This window comes from Ambystoma mexicanum, chromosome 1q (genome assembly GCF_040938575.1).
Source record: "Ambystoma mexicanum isolate Mex_15411 chromosome 1q, UKY_AmexF1_1, whole genome shotgun sequence".
Lineage (NCBI taxonomy): Eukaryota > Metazoa > Chordata > Amphibia > Caudata > Ambystomatidae > Ambystoma > Ambystoma mexicanum.
Window position 1 is genome coordinate 146,489,767 of NC_090922.1, and position 19,406 is coordinate 146,509,172.

The window sequence follows — 19,406 nt, forward strand, 5'->3', positions numbered from 1 at the left end:
GATTAGTAAAGAGCAAATTGTTTGTAGCAGCATAAAAAGTAGTATTCATAATCCCACATACCTGCATAAAGTGCATTGGTACCTGGAAAGGTGATCAGCCAATCATGTGGCTGGAAATGCAGCCAGAACACACAGTGTACTGCCCACGTTTTCCAGCCACCTGAGGCCCTTCCCCGGTTCACGCCATCTTGATTGTGCAGAGGCACCAGGGAGCCACTCCCTGTTATCTCTGATGCCCCACTCATCCGCACCTCTCCAAAACATTCTGAACTGAACACAAATCCTCCTGGTAGTCCACTGCCTCACTTTTCAGCACTCCACAGCATTGTCTGCTCCTGATTCTAAATAAGCTTTTCTTTATTTTTACTGCTGATCCGTAGCAACACTCTGCACATACTCCAGGTTGCCTGCGAGTCTCCTGATTTTGGCTACGGGACTCTTTAATGGGGGATGTCACCCGGTGACAATGAATCCTTAGGCCTTGTTAACGCCCCCTCCCTGCACCCGCCAGTCTAGGTGTTATTGTTCATTTGGCAGTGTGGGAAAATGTGGAGGTAATCTGTTTGCCTCCATTTCCCCCTCACCATTTTCCCCCCACCACCAAACTACAAGTTTGGCAGTATTACCTCTGGTAGAATTTCTGGATTGTAATACTGGCAATTTTGAGAGGTAAAGTGGAGGTAATTCCCAAACCGCCAAACTGCCAATTGTAATCCGGTGGTATTACTGCCAGAGGTAATACCTCCAGTGGTAATACAGCCTGACCAAGTGGCGATATTGGTAATTCCATTTGGCAGTATTTCAACAGATTTACTGCCAGAATACTGCCAAACTTGTAATGAGCCTCTGTGGGGCTCATTACGAGTTTGACAGTGCGATAAAAATAAGTGGAGGTATTCCCACACTGCAAAACTACAAGTATCAATAATTCTGTTTGACAGTATTCCAGCAGATTTACTGCTGGAATACCGCCACACTCGCAATGAGCCCCAATGATTTGTATTTTTGACCATTATCATACATAAATGAAATACATCTAAGAATTGCGTTGAGCCATACCCCTTAAAAAAAGTGTGTCAATGCAGGTTATTGAATTTAATGTGGCAATCATAAAACATAACACACAGATGCTTATAAATGAAGAAGTCGTCTGAGACAAGGAAGAGATATATTTTTATGTCACGTTGCACTACAACCGGTCTGAACTTTGCTGGTCAAGACATGCCTCCAGAAGGCTCTCTGACAAACCTCTCAATCGTGCATTATTTATTAAACATAAGAGTGCTAAGAAAGTTTGACATCCTATGGGATGGTAGCGTTAAGCTTGTTGCCATGGAAGCACATGGGGCCCCTGCTAGTGTCTTCAACTTAGAACCCTCTAGCATCCATTGTTAGGTCAAGGACCAGTGTTCTAGAAAGCCGCCTCTCCAGACATTTCTTGGCTTGGAGACTTGGTGTGGTGGAAGCTAAGTTACTGCTGGAGCCTAACTATTGCTAGTTTTTACGTTGCACTGGTGGAGGAGATTACTACTGCTACAATCATGTCACAACCCAGAACCCTGATGCCCCGGAAGGGAAGGGGTCAGTGATGGCCTATTCTTTTTCCTAATATCACATTAGATGCCATCAGATGGAGAACTATCAGGTAGGGTGACTTATTTAAGGCATCAAAAGTTCAAATTCAATTCAGGAAAGTCTGTTTCTTTTTTTTGATCAGATAACAAGATCATACTTGAATCTGCAGGGTGTGAATGTTTTAATTGAACATGTCTGAAATGTTGAAATTAATAGTAAGGATAAATATTGCCTGACTTCCACAAAATCACAGTTTCTAAATTAACCAGACATGTTAAATAAGGTCTAACTGTAAACAGAGCATCGTCTTGTAGTCCATCTCCAACAGCTCACACTCCCAAATGCAAATAAAACATTTCGATTGAAACGATTCCAATCCCTGTCTCATCTCCTAGGTTGCCTAGTGCTAGTCTATATGTTATTGACCTATCATTCATTCTGTGAATCCTAGACTTGTTTCTGCCCAAGTGATTGTGCGCTTCTTCTATCAAAGTATGTGGAAAGTGCCCCTACAGGTGTAAAATCTATTAATTATTGCCAAATTCAATAAAAACAGTGAAAATTGCGTACATTAAGTAGTCTGATTAAGGGATTTGCCAGACGTGCAGTCAGGATATGTCATCAGTGTGCCATAATATATCAGGTTTTAGCATAAATGCCCATGAACAGTCATCATGGGATTAGGTAATGAAGTCATATAAACAGACATGCCATTATATGCCAGCTTTTGGCCTCATTTGTCCACATACTTCCGTAATTTGGTTATCCTGTTACTAAATTAACAGGCACAGTCATAAAATTGCCCTGACACTGACACTATCACATACAGCCGATATCAGATGTTCTCAGTATTTACACATGTTTGCCCGTCATATGGCAAGTACTGCCATCTTATACCATGTGTAGTTATCAACAAAACCTGTAAATGTATATCTTTCTATAGCATCAGCCCAGAGACAACCGTCATGCGTGTGAGTCCTACCATTGTATGGTGCACGACTCCCATCATGTGCCCAGATACTGCTACTGGATGCCCAGATGCAGCCGTATGATAGCATGATGCATTCATGATTTGCCGAGATGCGGCCATAATGAGCCAAAATGCCACCATTACATGTCCAGTTACTGTTTCTATATGCCTGGTAATATCCATCATATGTGACGCGCAGGCAGCTCTGGGAGAGAAACTGCCCTTCCATGTATAGACACAGACACAAAATGCTTGGTAAAGGTGTCATGTTCTAACATACTGCTATCATGCACCGAGCTACTGATATTAAATGCTCAGGAACTCCTGTCATATGTCCAGGTACAGCCATTAGAACGCAAAATATTGTCATATCACCTTCTACTGCCCTTGTGTTCCCAGATATGGCAATTGTATGTTCAGATATAGGCGGTCATTACAATTTGGTGGTAGCGGGATGCCAGCAAAATGGTAATACCATTTCCAGCACTTGGAATGCCAGAATTAGCAGCATATTTCAAGTGCCGGCAATGGTGGTAAATCCCCATTCCATGGAGTAATTTTATGGAGGGGATTGCTGGAATTACTGGCACCGGAATTACCGGTGTCAGTAATAATTTTTTTTTTTTGCCGGTGGGGGGTGGGGGTAAGATTGACCTCCAGCTCTTGGCTGGAGGTAAATCAGTGCCCCCACTGGCAAACTTGTTTTTTCCGGTGTGGGAAAAGGGACAATAGTGGGATTAGCGCCACTTTTACCTGCATTTTTCCATCATATGACCACGAAGATCCATTATACGCAAAGATATTGCCAGGGTGACAATGTTCTCTGGGCAAAGACTTGTAGATCATTGCAGCCACTGATCACAGAATATGTCAATTAAATGAGTGGCAGGGGATTAAAGGGTGTAAAGTCATGAGTGCTTTACAGTTTGTGTCTTTTTGGAGTTAAAGCACTGCCTGCTGATGTTTCTAGCAGGGGAACAATTGGAATGTTGCGCTTCGTTTGACTGCCTAGGTATTAAAGTGGGGCGACCATATCTCTAGGCTAGGTCTGAAGATGAGTCAATTGATCAGGGGCATTTTTAGAGTGGACACAACTTGAGACATTCCTGTGTCCCTCATATGATTATGGTTTAGCAGGGTAAGGCTGTTCCAACTGGTTCCTTTGGTGCGAGATATGGTAGCACGTTACCGTAGATTTCTTCGAATACCATTTCACCTAATGAGATTTCACCAAATTTATTTCACCGAAAATGTCAGGGGAAATGGTACATGTGTAATGCATAATATGTGGGGTGTGGGGTAAGGGTATAAATTAGGGTGGGGAGGGGTGAGTAGAAAAAGTAAAAATAAGATTTTGTTTATCTGTGAAATGGATTCGATGAAATCTTCATTAGGTGAAATATTTTTGGAGAAATCACATACATCCATGGTAGCATGCTAGGGCTAGTGGCCTTTAAAAGATTGAGAATTGTTTTCTTACATTTGTGATGTCATCTTTGATGTCCTGGGTGTTAGTCTTAGCAGTGCACGGTGGCGGCGCGAGTTATGGTTGTTTATCTTACCATAACTGCCGAATTTCAGGTAGTTTTCGGTTTTACTTTGAACCATAAAGTCCCTTTAACAACGTTTTTTCACTGAATTTCATAGGTTTTTAGTAGCACAACTTAACAATAATAACTTTGACTTTATGTACATATAATATGGAACATACTGAACCCTTTCTACTGAATTTGACGGTCCGCAGACATGTTTGGACAACAGTACCACCACCTAAAAACTCTGGGGAGGTATGTGTAATAGTTATATCATAACATAGGAATATTTAACACATTCACAAAGCAGCACACATGCAAAGTATATGTAGTAATACTTATAAAATGTTACCCATATATGTAACACACTAACCAATCATGTAAATACAATATTTTTTAAAATGGAATATACCAAAAGAAGATAAAGTGGCTTCCACCATAATTACCTCACAGACGCTCCACAACCAACAGCAAGACCAGACGTATACACTACTGATTACATATCTCACCAGACATAGTAAGTGCACTTCTTTTTACTCATATATTTATAAACTTTCTATATTAGAAAAAAAAAACATATTACTTTTTTGTTTTCTCACAGAAATGTGTAGTACTCTCGACTGGCTAGAGGAGCATTTCCCACGAGAGGAAATGTTAGAAAATAGTCCACCTAATGGTACACACTTTACTATATAAACCAATTAATAAATATTATTCTGTATACATTTAACATATACATTTTTTTTATTACAGACCATACAAAAATTCCAAGCATCTCACAACAACAATCAGAGGATATCACTCTACAGCAGATTAATCAGAAAATGGACGACCTTATGCAAAATGTTATGGATTTGAAAAACTTTGTGGAAAATTATGTGAAACCCCCAACAGAACACCATTGTCCAACCTGCACTTGTCCCCCCTCACCCTATCCCACGCAGTTTACCCCAAACCCTGTCTATGGCCCAAAGCGTTTCGATGAGCTTTCCTTCCCTTCTTCACCTGATCCCAGTTATCTAGAAATCCCTAATTCTCCTGTTTTTGTTTCCGTTTCTGCCCCACCTTCCCAGTCATAATTGTATACATATATGAAATAAAGTTACTTTTCTTATATTGTGTTGTAATTACTTTCAGTTCCTTGTGATAAAACCAATTTAGGTGTCCACGGACACCGCGGTTGTTTGGAAATATTCGTAAAGAAACGAAAATGTGACTGTCCTGAGGACACTACATCTGTCCGTAATGTTCTCATGCAAGTTGAAAATGTTCTAAGAACACTCGTAGTGTCCTGAAATGTTCGTAAATAAACGAAAATGGAGGTGTCCTTAAGAACACTATGCCTATTCGTAGTGTTCGATAGCAAACAGAAACTGTTCTAAGAACACTTGTGGTGTCCTGAATTGTTCGTAAATAAACGAAAATGGAGGTGTGCTTGAAACGCTATGTATGTCCGTATTGTTAGCAAATAAATTAAACTGTGCTAAGAACAAACGGCTGTCTGTAACTGTTCGTTTTACATGTGACGCACTTTTAATTAGTTCAGGACCCAAACACTGTCCGCAGAACATCAACACGCATGCGCAAAACAATGTCCGTACATTGGGTCTCCTGCGGACGACCGCTACCTTAGCGAACATGCTCACAAAACAATCATGTGACCGCGCCCACGCTCATCTCGTGCTCTAAATGCGGACACTGTTCGTGTCCCCAACCAGTTTAAAAGTACATTTCCAAGTAATCCACAATATTTCTCATTAAAAAATCACCATACCACAAATCCCACATACTAATCCTAACTTTCCACATAGTTTTTGTGACTTTTTGAACCTTTTTTGATGTTCGATCTGTCTTGCGGATGGTGCGCATGCCCGCGACCCGCGCACAAGCACCCCGATATAAGACCACCCCCTAGAGCGCATTCTCATTGTGTTTCTGACTATTCCACAGAGCACACTGCATTTTGCTGCATACTTTGCAGATTTTGAGATTTCCATCTCCAAGCCTATGACATCCATGGCTCGACTATTACCACATGGTGCTACATCTGCCTCAGCACCACCCCACCCCCTCCACCACCACCATTTCCCCAAGGGCCTGAAGAGGGGAACAGGAGTGAGGATACAGAGGAGGAAGAAGAGGATGACGAGAATGAGGTAGAGGAAATCCCTACTACCCGCCCTCGGCGTGAATCTTGGGTGTGGCGGTTGTTTACCGTTCATGGAAACAGTCCTAAGTCTCATGCGAACCGTGTCACCTGTAATGAGTGGTACTCAGTCGCGGGAAGCATGGTTCGTATAGCTTTGGGACCACTACCATGAAGCGACACCTGCACTCATTCCACACTGGGGCCATTCGCAAGGTTGTACCTTGCGAGAAGCATAGTAGGTTGATTGCCTTTACTTCATCCTCCGTTCCTGATCCTGTCACCACAAGGAACACCTCTGTGGGACAGCGTCTTCCTCAAGCTGCCTCACAGGCCATACAGAATTCTGATGACCCTTACCTTTCGAGGGTCACAGTTGTATGTGTGTACTGTGACACAGTACTCTGCAGGGGGGAACGACTTCGGAGTGCTTTTGAGACGATCGTCTCAGAGCACCAGAAGACCTGCTCACTACCCAAATAAAACCCACTCTACATCTTCCTCTCTCAGCTCGCCCTTTCTTATCCCTGTGGTTGGTGTCCCCCTCCCTTTACCCTCCTTTCCCTCCTCTCCTAGTGTGTCGCGTATAAAAAAGAACAAAATAAATACTAAATAACAAAAATAAAAAAAAAATAATAAAGCTCTTTTCAGAGCCGCCTTTCACAGTTAAAAAATAGAAGTGAAGATACATAAAGCATAGCCATTTCCATTTCATGAAAGTCTGCGGACGGTCCGCGAACAGAAAAACAATTGCATTGCTACCCTATTGAAACCAATGCATTTTTCTCTAACAGGAAGTAGTGGCTCTGAAAAGAGCCTTTGGGAGATGTTTGAATGTAAAACATTTTAACTACGTAAGACGTACTTTAAAACGAATGCTGTATTTCTAAAAAAGGTTGCAATTCATTTTGTACATTTCTCAGAAAAATCTGATTGCCAGCATAAGTAAGATGGACTCCATTTTGCGAAAAATGTATGTACTACGAAACTAAATATTTTCATTGTTAAAAGAGGACATGCCAAAATCTCTTAGGAAGGCACAAACAGCCTTATTAACATTACGCCTTGCTTTCTCCATTTGTGGACCACATGAGAAAAAACGAAGCCACACTTTTCTCTGCGCAATCCGTGAAAAAATTATTTTAGAGTTTGGAAACAAGTCCATTATCTTCTGAAGTCCTTCTTTCATTGCAAATTGCAAAGAAATTCCAGACACATGTCCTAAACTGTTCCCTCCACAATGAATTACAATTATGTCTAGATGTTCCTCTATCTTCAAAGTTGCACAGAGAGGTAGCAAGTCCAACCACTTCATTCCACGCACTCCATGCCAGTGCACTTCCACATGTGGGAATCCAAGATCTATAGATACTCCACATCTTTCTGCATGCACCTTCAACCAATGAATCCACGAGTCTCCCAAAATCCATACAATCTGTGTTTTGAAACACTCAGCCATAGCTATCTGTTCTTCTCTCTGCAAAAACAATATCTGAGAAAACCTCTCCTAGCACAACACACTCACTAAACTTTACTGACCAATCCCTTGCTTCATCCAATCTCATTTCCGTACCTCCCCTCCCCAAATTCCCTGGATGTAATACGCGGTGTCCTAGAACTACCGCCATGTCCGCGAACATATCGTAACATGTACAGCCCTTCTACCATTTCAATTTCACTCTCTGTGCCATTCCCTCATTGGATGTAGCTAAACAATCACATGACCATCCACCAATCAAATCCAATAACTCTACATGTAACTGCATCATCATAGAGCAGCACTACAAATATACGGTGTATCTCTCGGAGTACAAGTCTCATACCATTGACAACCACGATCTACGAGAAATACTATACAAATCTCCAATATTTCTACTTGCAGCTTGGTCCATATCCATATACATGAACAGAAAGTACAGGTATGCATATTTTCTACACAGTACATGAACACATTTTCTAAGCGACTTTTACCTTCTATAATCTGAAAAATGAATGGACGATCATTGTTTCATTGTCCTAAAATGACCTGTCACTTACAAACCTTTATATCGTTTAATTTCTTCATACACACACACACATGCAAATACTATTAAACTAACATTTTTGAAATAAAATATACACATGACATATAATCACACAAAATAACATACACACTCTATGATCAAATCTCAAACAATAATATTTGTACAAACACATAATTGGTTTTAATTTTTTTCGTTTATATAAGTACTTACATACATTTATATAGGACAAGCAGACTATGACATTCACTCACTGTTACGTGCAAAAGCAGGCTATGACACATACCTCTCAACTCACACGCTTTTGGTGGGTGTCACCCGCCTTGTAAAGGACTGACTCACCCTGCACGCCCATTCATTCCAATGGGCGTCTCACCCGCCAAAAACAAAATCAGGTGATTTCACCCGCCTTTGCGACACACATGGTTGAGAGCTATGATGACAATGACTCACTATTACATGAAAAAGCTTAGTTACAAGAATAGTGGTATACGTTGGTAGTTTATGAATTCCACAAACCATAGTAAAGATATTTTCTTTCCTACTCTTAGTCATAATATAGTTTTAATGGTTTTCAGGAAGGCGCTGAGCCTTTCAATTTAAAAAAATCTATGTCTGAAACGAAAACAGTGCTATATAGCAACCAAATTACTAATTTCTTTCTTTTACAATTGCAGTGAAGCCCATTCTCCTGAATAGAAGCAGCCAATTTTGATTTACAAAGAACAACTAAGAAGCAAACTACTCATTTTTAAAAAAAAGTAAGTAGATTGTTACCATAATATTTGATTTATAACTCACACGCACTGTACGGTGCATTCATGGTATTTCTGTGCCTAAAAATAGAGATTCTGCACCATTCTGACCAAAAATCCCCCCCGTCTTAAACAGTGATGTCCTGTCAGAATGGCCCTCAAATTCCTATTTTTCGGCACACAAATTACCCAACTCAGCCGCTAGAATATAGATGTTGTAGAACAAACAACTGTTTTAATTGTATAGCTTTACCTATATTATTTATTCTTCTCCACACCACCGGCTTACTTTTTTCTGTCATCTGAACCCCAGTTTAGTAACACATTAATTGAAATATACCCATCCCTAGTAGTTCAACTTCCCAATTCACAATCACACACCATTGCATAAATCTTTATAATTTTACTCAAACAATCATGCACACAACACACATGCATTGCAGAAAACCCCAACCCATACCTTCTGTATTTTTTTCAACAGACGCTACAGAATGCCCACCAAAAAGCAACTCCGTAGAAAGGGACGCAGAAGTAGAGCAAATGAAAAGAAATGTCTCCAACATAAACACCATCTATAACAGAATTTGTAAAAAACATTGAAACACAGCAGCTAATACAGTCATGTTGTGAAACAGAAGAAGTTTCTAGTGCAAAAACTTTGCCTCCTCTATCACAAAGTAAAACGACCCAAAAAACTATTAACAGAAAATCAACTATCACTACAAATAAAACGTCTTCTATAAATCTTGCTATAGTACAAAGTATGCATACCAAGAAAAGTATATTAGCCAAAATGTTCCGTCACAAAGTCCTTCAAAATCTGATAAAAACAGGAGAGAAACCAGGTTCAACATTTCAAACCTATCGTAGGAAAGTAATCTTAGAAGCTTTCATAGACAGCGCAATTCTTCTCAAAAGAAACTTATTTATTGTTGTGTTAAACAGAATTAAACCACTAACAAAACTAATAACTAAACTTCAAAAAAGACTTCTCAATAAACGAAATGTGAACAGAAATAATTTCTTAAATATCTGTGGAGGTGAATGGAGTCACACTACAAGCACAGAACCATACTTTAATGAAGAAGCGTACAAACAAAAACAAACAAATACAATTGCCATACATAGCAGTGGTCGAGGTTATGAAAAAGTTAATAATACCATAATGGAACAAGAAGTACTCCTTACAAAAATATGCCTTGAGAACTTAGATTTACCCCTCCATTCGACTGAATCAGAACATCTAATTTACACATGGCCATGCACGTCAATGTGTAACATTCCCAAAAAAATGTTCAAATCTTTACGCCTATTCCTCAATCAATATGTGAAAAGCAAACACAAAATCAAAATTAAAATACTGCAAAGTATGGATGCTTGTCCAGTACGCAAGCACACAGGACTGCAAGGACATTCGTTGGCCTGCATATCAGGAGCTACTTGCAAAACAACCTTCCATGATATCAAAAGGATATCAACACATCATGCAAGTATAAGAAATCTAGTTTATAAACTGTATTATGCAAAAAGTCCTGCTTTAGCACTAGCCAATTTAAATAACATTCTTCTACATGGTACACCAAACGACCTACTAGAAGAAATCGAGTATATACACAAAAAATATTTTGGAAATGAAACCCACTTACAAGATGAAATAGCTGTCAACCAACTTTGTAACAAATCTGCACATGGCAACCTTTCACTACACACATACAAAAAAGAAATACTAAAATTTCAAAGCACTTCAGCTGAAGTACCAAACCACGTGTGTGTATGTTGCCGCAGAACGTGTTATAAAAGTAACACAAAAACTATAGACCTTTCATACAAAATAGAAGACAATGAAGATTCTAAATGGTTTGAATTAGCTCTCTACCTTATAGCAGAAAACAAAAACGAAATAACTGACCCCATAATACTTTGCAGTTACTGCACTACCAAACTTGACAACAACCAAACTCCTTCACATGCTATCTCAAATAACTTGGAATTACATCCACTACCAAAACTCTTTCAACAACTTAATTTATATGAGAGCATCATAATTCAAACAGTTCATCCATTTCAAGCAATAATACGCCTTCAACCAAAAACTGCAAAATTACCTCCCTCTGAATTAGTGAAAGGTATTCGTGGAAAAGTAGTGTATTTACCATTAGATCTAAAAGAAAATGTGCACACTCTAGGAGTGCAACGTCCAATGCAACAATCTTTAATTATCTTGGTAAATGGAGTACCTACAAAAGACAAAAAAATTTGGCAACAACTGGTAGATTTACATAAAGTTAGAGAAGCCTGCAATATCTCAAAGAGAATAATGATTATTACAAAGAAATTAATATTGAAGAAAACTTGAAAGATACAACTGAAATAATTCAAGAGACACAAGAAACTGGTCAATTTGAGCTCCTAGATCCTGCTACAATAGCAAACACTTTAGACCATTATACAATTCACCCATTGCACTCTAATGACACCATAGAAGATGCACTGGAAACCTACCAAATGCGTCAAACAAAAGGATCACCAATCAGCATATGGGAAAAAAGTAGAGAAGCACGTGCTTTTCCTCTACTCTTTCCTACTGGCAAAGGAGGAAGATACGATGATAGACCTGTTCAAATATCAGCATCAGAATATCGCTCATTACGAATGTATTCTGAAGATCCCAGATTTCGACAAAATGTGGAATACATATTCTACCTACTCTTTGAAAGTGAACTTGCAACTTTATGTTACGGAGTTGCACACATATTAAAATCAGGATCACACTTTCAAAATATGACAGCCACACAATTATTACAAAAAGTTCAACAAAAAGATGAGGTTTTACAGACAAATCTTACAAATCTATTAGCAAATATGCGAGGTACTAAAGAGTACTGGTTTCGATGCCATGGAGATGTACGTTGTATGATCAGAAACCTTGGCCCACCCACTTGGTTTGTTACATTAAGTTGCGCAGAATATGCATGGGAAGATTTACATGCTTTCCTACGCATATCAAACGAAAACAAAACAAACATAGATATACTAACACCTGGAGAACTTTGTTCTCAGGATCCTGTTAATGTTTCTAGATATTTTCACCATCGCTTCATTGCTATGCTACATTTTATTTGTAATAAAACTGTTCCTCCCCTTGGAGAAGGGCAAGACTTCTTTTGGAGAAAACAATACCAAGCCAGAGGAGCGCCACATGTCCACATGCTTTTATGGATTAAAGATGCTCCTAAATTTGGTCAAGACAGTGATGCCACTGTTTTACAGTTTATTGAAAAATATGTCACTTGTGAAATTCCGTCAGAATCCACAAATAGTGATCTTCATGCAAAAATCTTACAATTCCAAAGACACAAATGTGGCAAATATTGTCGTCGCAAATACAAAAACAAAGGGAAATACTACACCAAATGCCGATTTGGTTTCCCTAGACCAGTTACAAATACAGGTCAAGTGAACAACCTCATGTCTTCAGTTAGACATAGTGTTAAAGGTAAGTCACCTAAAAATACATATTGCATAAAAAGAAAAGAAGAAGAAAATATATCAATGATTACAATGCAATCATTGCCCACTTGTGGAATGCAAACATAGATGTGCAGTGCATTGCAGACAATTATACTGCAGTTGCACGATATGTCACAGCATACTTAACCAAATCAGAAAAGACAGAGCTCCAAGACCTCTGGAATGACCTGTCATCAGATAAAACAGTGTCTCAGAAATTATACAGCTTGGGCATAAAAATGCTGTCCCATAGAGAATGTGGATCCTATGAAGCAGCTGATCGATTTACTGGACTGCATTGTATGGTAAATCTGCAAATATAGTATGGCTAAGTCTTGGTCCAGCTAAATCTAGAAAATTAGTTCTAAAATCACACGAAGATATAGAAACAATAGCCAAACATGATCCCAACAGCCAAGACATTTTAAAAAACAATTCATTAGACACATACTACCCAAACAGGAGTACCACTTTGGAAACCATGTGTCTATACCACATAACCCAAAACTACACATACAAAAATAATGTAAAACCTGATGAGCAAAACCGTAAATACAAAGTGACAAACTGTGATGGCAGTTTAGTAAAACTCACCAAACCAAATTTAATTAATCATATCAAATTGTCATTAAAGACTCCTCAACATAAAGAAATATATTACATGTCCCTGCTACAACTCTTCAAACCATGGAGAAAAGAAGAAGAAATACTAGATACCTATGACTCATATGAAGATGCTTTCAAAGCCAATGAAAGCAGTATAACTGATGTCAACTTTGCACAGTACAAAACAATGTTGCACAATGAACAGCAACACGAAGAGGAACTCCAAGCCCAACTAGATAAGGACACTCCTGACAGTAGTCAACCTTCTCTCACAGGAAGCCAAGAACCACTGGGAGAACCACTAATAACAAATGAGGCAGAATTAGCTATGATAGAAGTAGAAAACACCATGTGTCACTATGAAGATAAAGAAGACTTAACTACACTACGATCAAAACTAAACAAAGAGCAACGTAGCATTTTTCAAGAAATAACAAATAAAATTGCACATGGTGTGCAACATGAAAACAAAGAATGCACCTGCCAAAATTACAAACCTATACTATTGTATGTCAGTGGTGACGCTGGTTCTGGCAAAACATTCCTAATCAAAATCATCAGTAAGTTCCTTCAACAATTGACAAACAACAAACTGTCAGCTGTTGTCACTGCCCCCACAGGTTTAGCTGCCTACAACATAGGTGGTGTCACTTTACACCGATTACTACTCCTGCCAGTAGAACACCAAAACAAGTTAGATTATTACAAACGTTCTGCAGAAGCTGCAATGGAAGTACGCAGAGTATTGAAACAAATGAAAATGCTACTAATAGATGAAGTGAGCATGGTGTCCAACCTAATTTTGGCTTTTATTCACCTCAGATTACAAGAAGTACTCAAAACAAACTATGAAGAGCTATTTGCAGGAAAACACATCATTGTTTTCGGAGATCTTCTTGAATTGACACCTGTAAAAGGTGAGCCTATTTTTAAAACATTAGGACACAAACTCTGCCATAAAACTGTTGGCAGCATTGGAAATGTCAACCTTTGGCAACATTTCCAATACAGAGAATTAACAGAAAACATGCGCCAATCTGCAGATCTCACTTATGCCAACATCTTAAAAAGTATCAGAGTTGGTATACTTTCTAGAAAAGCAGAAGCAATATTGAAAACCCGGCACATTCATGCACTTTATGGTGACAATGCATGTGCTACAGATGTTATGGAACAATTAGCCCACAAAAATGTCAATTGTATGGCCTTAATGCCAACTCTTGCAAGCTGTTTCAAATTCAATGAAATAATGTTAAGCAAAGAAATGCAACCAATTATGGAAATTAGCGCCACAGACAAACTAGATGTACATGGAATGACACTACCCATGTGTGACCAAGCCACAGCAAGACTAAATAGTTTAGAAAAATCAATCTCAAACACAGCAGGCTTGGAAAAGATATTAAAATTATCCTTAAATTGCAGAGTAATGCTTAAATGTAACCTTGACGTGGACCAAGGACTAGTTAATGGAGCACCTGGTACAGTTGTTGGCTTTCAAACATACCCACGTGACAACAAAATTCAGTTTGTCAATATTCTCTTTGACAAACTTTCAGAAGTAAAAAGAATAGGACGCTCAACAGCTCGATTCCTTCTCTTCAAAGACATGTATGTACGCAGAGAACAATTTTGTCTAACTCTTGCATACGCAGTCACCATTCATAAATCACAAGGGGCCTCATTACGACCCAGGCGGTAAGTTACCGCCTGGGTCGTACCTTTACCACCATGGCGTAAACGTCGTTCACGCCATGGTGGTTGGCGGACTTACCGCCCCATTCCGAGGTGAGTGGGGCGGTAAGTCCCCATTAACCCATTTACCCTTCCCCACTCCCATTTTTGCCCCATAGGGCATAATGGGAGTGGGGAAGGCGTTAATTACACCACCGTAAATTACGGTGGCGTAATTAACAACAAGCAGGTGTTAAAACCTCCATGGCGCTAAGGGACCTCGGAATCAGGCGGTAAGGGTCGGCGCTGTTTACGCCGCCGTAAACCCCTTACCGCCTGGGTCCTAATGAGGCCCAAGGTCTTACTCTAGACAAAGCAATGATAGACATTGGTAACACAGTCTTTAAAGAAGGCATGAGCTACGTAGCACTGTCACGCCTACGTACAATTGACGGTCTATTTCTAATAAACTTTGATGCAAGTAAAGTAAACGCTGATGTTCCTTGCATTTTAGACTACAATAGACTTCGTTCACTATGCACCCCCCATCTACAAACATATCCTGTTCCACAAAAAGGAAAATTTTCTAAAAAAAACTAAATCAAACAGAAATGCAACAGGATGTCACTGCAAATCCTCCAAAGAGACTAAAAGAAACTAAAACTTCATCAAGTACCACAAGCAAAAAAGAATCAATTAGGGAAAGTAAACCAGGTACTTCTTTAAAGAAGGAAGACAAACTCCAAAAAAAGCAGTTAGATACAGAACTACCTGGACCATTTAAATTCTCAAATATAGTTGGTGTAAATTGCTATGCAAATGTAGCAATGAATATTCTATTTCAATTACCACCAATTGTTGACAACATTTACTTACACAGTACAGACCCATTGTGTTTGCAAATGTTAGTACTTCACAGAAATGCAGCAAACAATCCTGACAACACGTATACTGTTTTTGGAATAAGATGACAATTGGACTACTGTGCTGGAATGGTGAAATTCACTATAAACTCACAGGAAGATCCACAAGAATTTCTAATGTACTTACTATTAGTACTGGAAAACAAAAACATACCTATAAATGAAATCTTCCAGATTTCATACATGTGGAAACATACATGCACTCTCTGCAACAATGTGACACAAGAACAAATCCCCAATGAGCGCTTTGTCTATATATCAATACCTAACTGTGAATCCGTTCCATTTCAGCAACTTGTACAAAATGCAAACCACGGTGTGGTTCTACCTGCAATTCGGATAATCGCTCCATGTTACTAATACAAACACATAGTAAATACGTAATACTAATGCTTCTATGTTACAATGCAGATGGTACGAAAAACAACTGCAAGCTGACTGGATTCACACATGGTCAAATTTCACTTGGTAGGAAAACCTTCACAACAATAGCTATAATCTACCACGCAGGAGCCACAACCAACTCAGGGCACTACACTGCATATATAAAAAAAAATGTGGATGGCTTGAATGTAATGATAGTACCGTTACTCTAAAGCAGAGATTACCAGCTAATCTTACAAACGCGTATTTAATGTTCTTAAAACCAAAATTTCATAACTGAACTGTACTTAAACCTTAAGTACACTTGTAGTAAAAAAATATAAACTGTCACAATATTTCAAAACCTATCTAACTGCCCAAAGATTCTACAACAACTAATCAGATAAATTAATACCACTCAAATAGAGCAAAAAATAGAAAGTTAGAATACCCCAATTGGTATCTAACTGCCCCAAAATTTACAAATATGCAAACAGATAAATCAATACCACGAAATTATATCAAAACATAAACAGTTAGAATACGCCTACTGGTATCTAATTAGGCCAAAATTTTACAATATCCAAACAAATACCTAATATCTTACTGCCCACAAAAACTGGAACAATCCAATGCATAAAGCATTACGCAGAAAGAACAAGTAAACGCAGAAAACAAACAAATAAATAAACTGTAGCATAACAGAAAAAGGTTTTTTTTTTATCCAACATGGATTTTTTTTCTCCCACAGACCCAATGATTTTAGCAACAAACACAGAAACTTTGCACATTGCACAGTACTCTGGTTTGTAATCTACTAAATATGAGGGTCAATAAAAAGAAGAAAATGTTGATTGTACAATGCAATAAGTCATTATAAAATACTAATACTAACATGCTATTTTCTTTTATTACAGAAATGAACAAGAAAAACATGGACTCCCGTTACTAAACCAAATAGTACGTATAACAAGATAAATACAACCATCGCAGCATATCACACCCATACAAGCTTATGACATTGTTCCTTATGAATTAGTTTTTGACCCAAAGTTAAAAGCCACTATGGGCTTGCACCCAACATTCTATACCCTGGCCACAACCACCGCAGCATATCACACCCATAGATGCAAACATTGCAACCATTGTTATGTCCGCGGACAGGGGGAAGGTCCTAGGACACATTCAACTTGCCAGAGGACAATACAAACAGCGTCCTCAGGACACCCCCATTTCCTTTATGTACGAACATTTCTGGACACCGCGATTGTTCTTAAAACATTTTCACCTTGTCAACGAACAATACAGACAACGTCTCCAGGACACCCCCTGCAAACATTCCAAGACCCCACGAGTGGTCTTAGAACACTTTCAAGTTGACACCGAATCCATTCTGTTTATTTACGAACATTCCAGAACAGCCGTGTTGTCCACAGACAAATCGAACACAACAAAAGCGTCTAGCACATAAATAAAATACAACTTTGAACCTATCTCATACTCCCCCATCCTCCCCAAAGACTTCTACACACCAACACACTCTACTAAATACACATTTTGAACAAACTTTCACCGCGCTGTCCGCGGACGTCTGCAAATGCAAGATGGCGGGCGCGACAGAAAATCTGACGCGCATCACGCACCACGCCCCCCAATCAGCGAACATGACGCAAGCCGCTGGGCCAATCAGGGTGCTGTCCGCGGAGCGAACAGGGAAGTCCGTCCGCAAAGCGAACACAGATATCACTAATTTTTTTGCCTTACATTTTGGTCATTTTTTTAAAAACTACTGGACGGATTTACACCAAATTTGCAAAAGCACGCTTTCGGGACCAGGCCGCCGCTCCTGCCGCAAATTTGGTGTAAATCCGTCCAGCGGTTCGGGCTGTAGCTGTGCCATTCAGTCTATGGGAAAAAAAAAAGTTTTGGGACCCCCCCTATAACTTTTCCCCCCCTGGACGAATCCTCACCAAACTCTGCAAAAAAATTCAGAGTGGGCCATATACTTTTTTTGCAAAGTTTGGCGAGGATTCGTCCAGGGGGAGCAGAGTTATAAGCCGCCCAAAAAGTGCTCTTTCTATGGAAACACCAACTTAACCATAACTACATGGCCGCTACCGCGGCCATGTAATATATATATATATATATATATATTCAGTAAAAAAAACTTTGTTGAAGGGACGTTATGGTTAAGTTGCACTAATAAACACTTATGAAAATCAGTGGAAAAACTTTGTTGAACGGACGTTATGGTTCCAAGTAAAACCGAAAAACCCCTGAAATTCGCCAGTTATGGTAAGCTAAGCAACCATAACTCGCGACACCACCCTGCACTGCTAAGACTAACACCCAGCACATCAAAGATGACATCACAAATGTCATTGATGACATCACTGATGACATCACATGTCTGGCTCCCCCTTTTTTCCTTTACTGACATATCTAGGCCACATGGTTTTCTTCAGTAACAGTCAGGAACTAAAAATTGAAAAGGTATGATATTTGTAGACTTATCCTTCAAGTATGTTCTTACAGTAGTTCCCTTAGGGTCCAGTCACATCATATAAAACATATACATAGGGGAAGACACAGGCTTGAAAGACAACAATCCTTTCTGTGCATGAAGATAATCAGTAGGGTTATCAGCACTTTCTGATAGTTCTGTTGTTTTTTATTACTGTACTTTCTCTGTATATGCTCATATTTGTATACATTGTACTCACACTACTTTCCTTAGAGTCCAGTCACATCATGTGATACATATACATAGGCTAAGTAGCAGCTTTGAAAAAGAGCAAGCATTTCTCTGCATGAAGATAATCAGTTAGGTTATGAACACTTTCTGCTACTACTGCTGCTTTTTTGCTTACTTCACTTTCCTTGTATATACTCATATTTGTATGTGTTGTTGTCTCTTTGTGTTTTGTCTGTAATAATGCAATTATGTAGTAAGTGGGTTTTATTAGCTACTTATTACATGTTTCTCAGTACACAAAACTCTAATAAGAAAGCAGTTATCATTTCACTATTCAACATGGCAAGATTATGAATATTGTGCTTCCATCATGTATGCTGCACACAATGGCTATGTTTCTACATAAGTAGCTTGGTATACTGGATAGAACTTCATAATACAATGCTATTTATATCAATGCATTGCTTAATGCACTAAGTAGCTCATGATATTTATCGCAATGATCCTTGACACTTTTTTGTCAACATTATAATAAGAATCCCTTGTACAGACTTTTCATGAAAAGGAAATGAACATGTGATGTCATCAGTGATGTCATCAATGACATTTGTGATGTCATCTTTGATGTCCTGGGTG

At 39.0% G+C, this 19,406-nt stretch overlaps 1 protein-coding gene across 1 annotated transcript in view; it reads left to right on the top strand.

Moving 5' to 3' along the window:
- The first annotated feature begins 1,431 nt into the window (after positions 1 to 1,431).
- Positions 1,432 to 19,406, top strand: part of LOC138521059 (uncharacterized) — a 512,462-nt gene continuing 494,487 nt past the window's right edge. Inside the window, exon 1 of the mRNA XM_069633584.1 lies at positions 1,432 to 1,645. Coding sequence (XP_069489685.1) covers positions 1,631 to 1,645 — 15 coding nt within the window. The 5' untranslated portion in view covers positions 1,432 to 1,630. The remainder of the gene's footprint in view (positions 1,646 to 19,406) is intronic.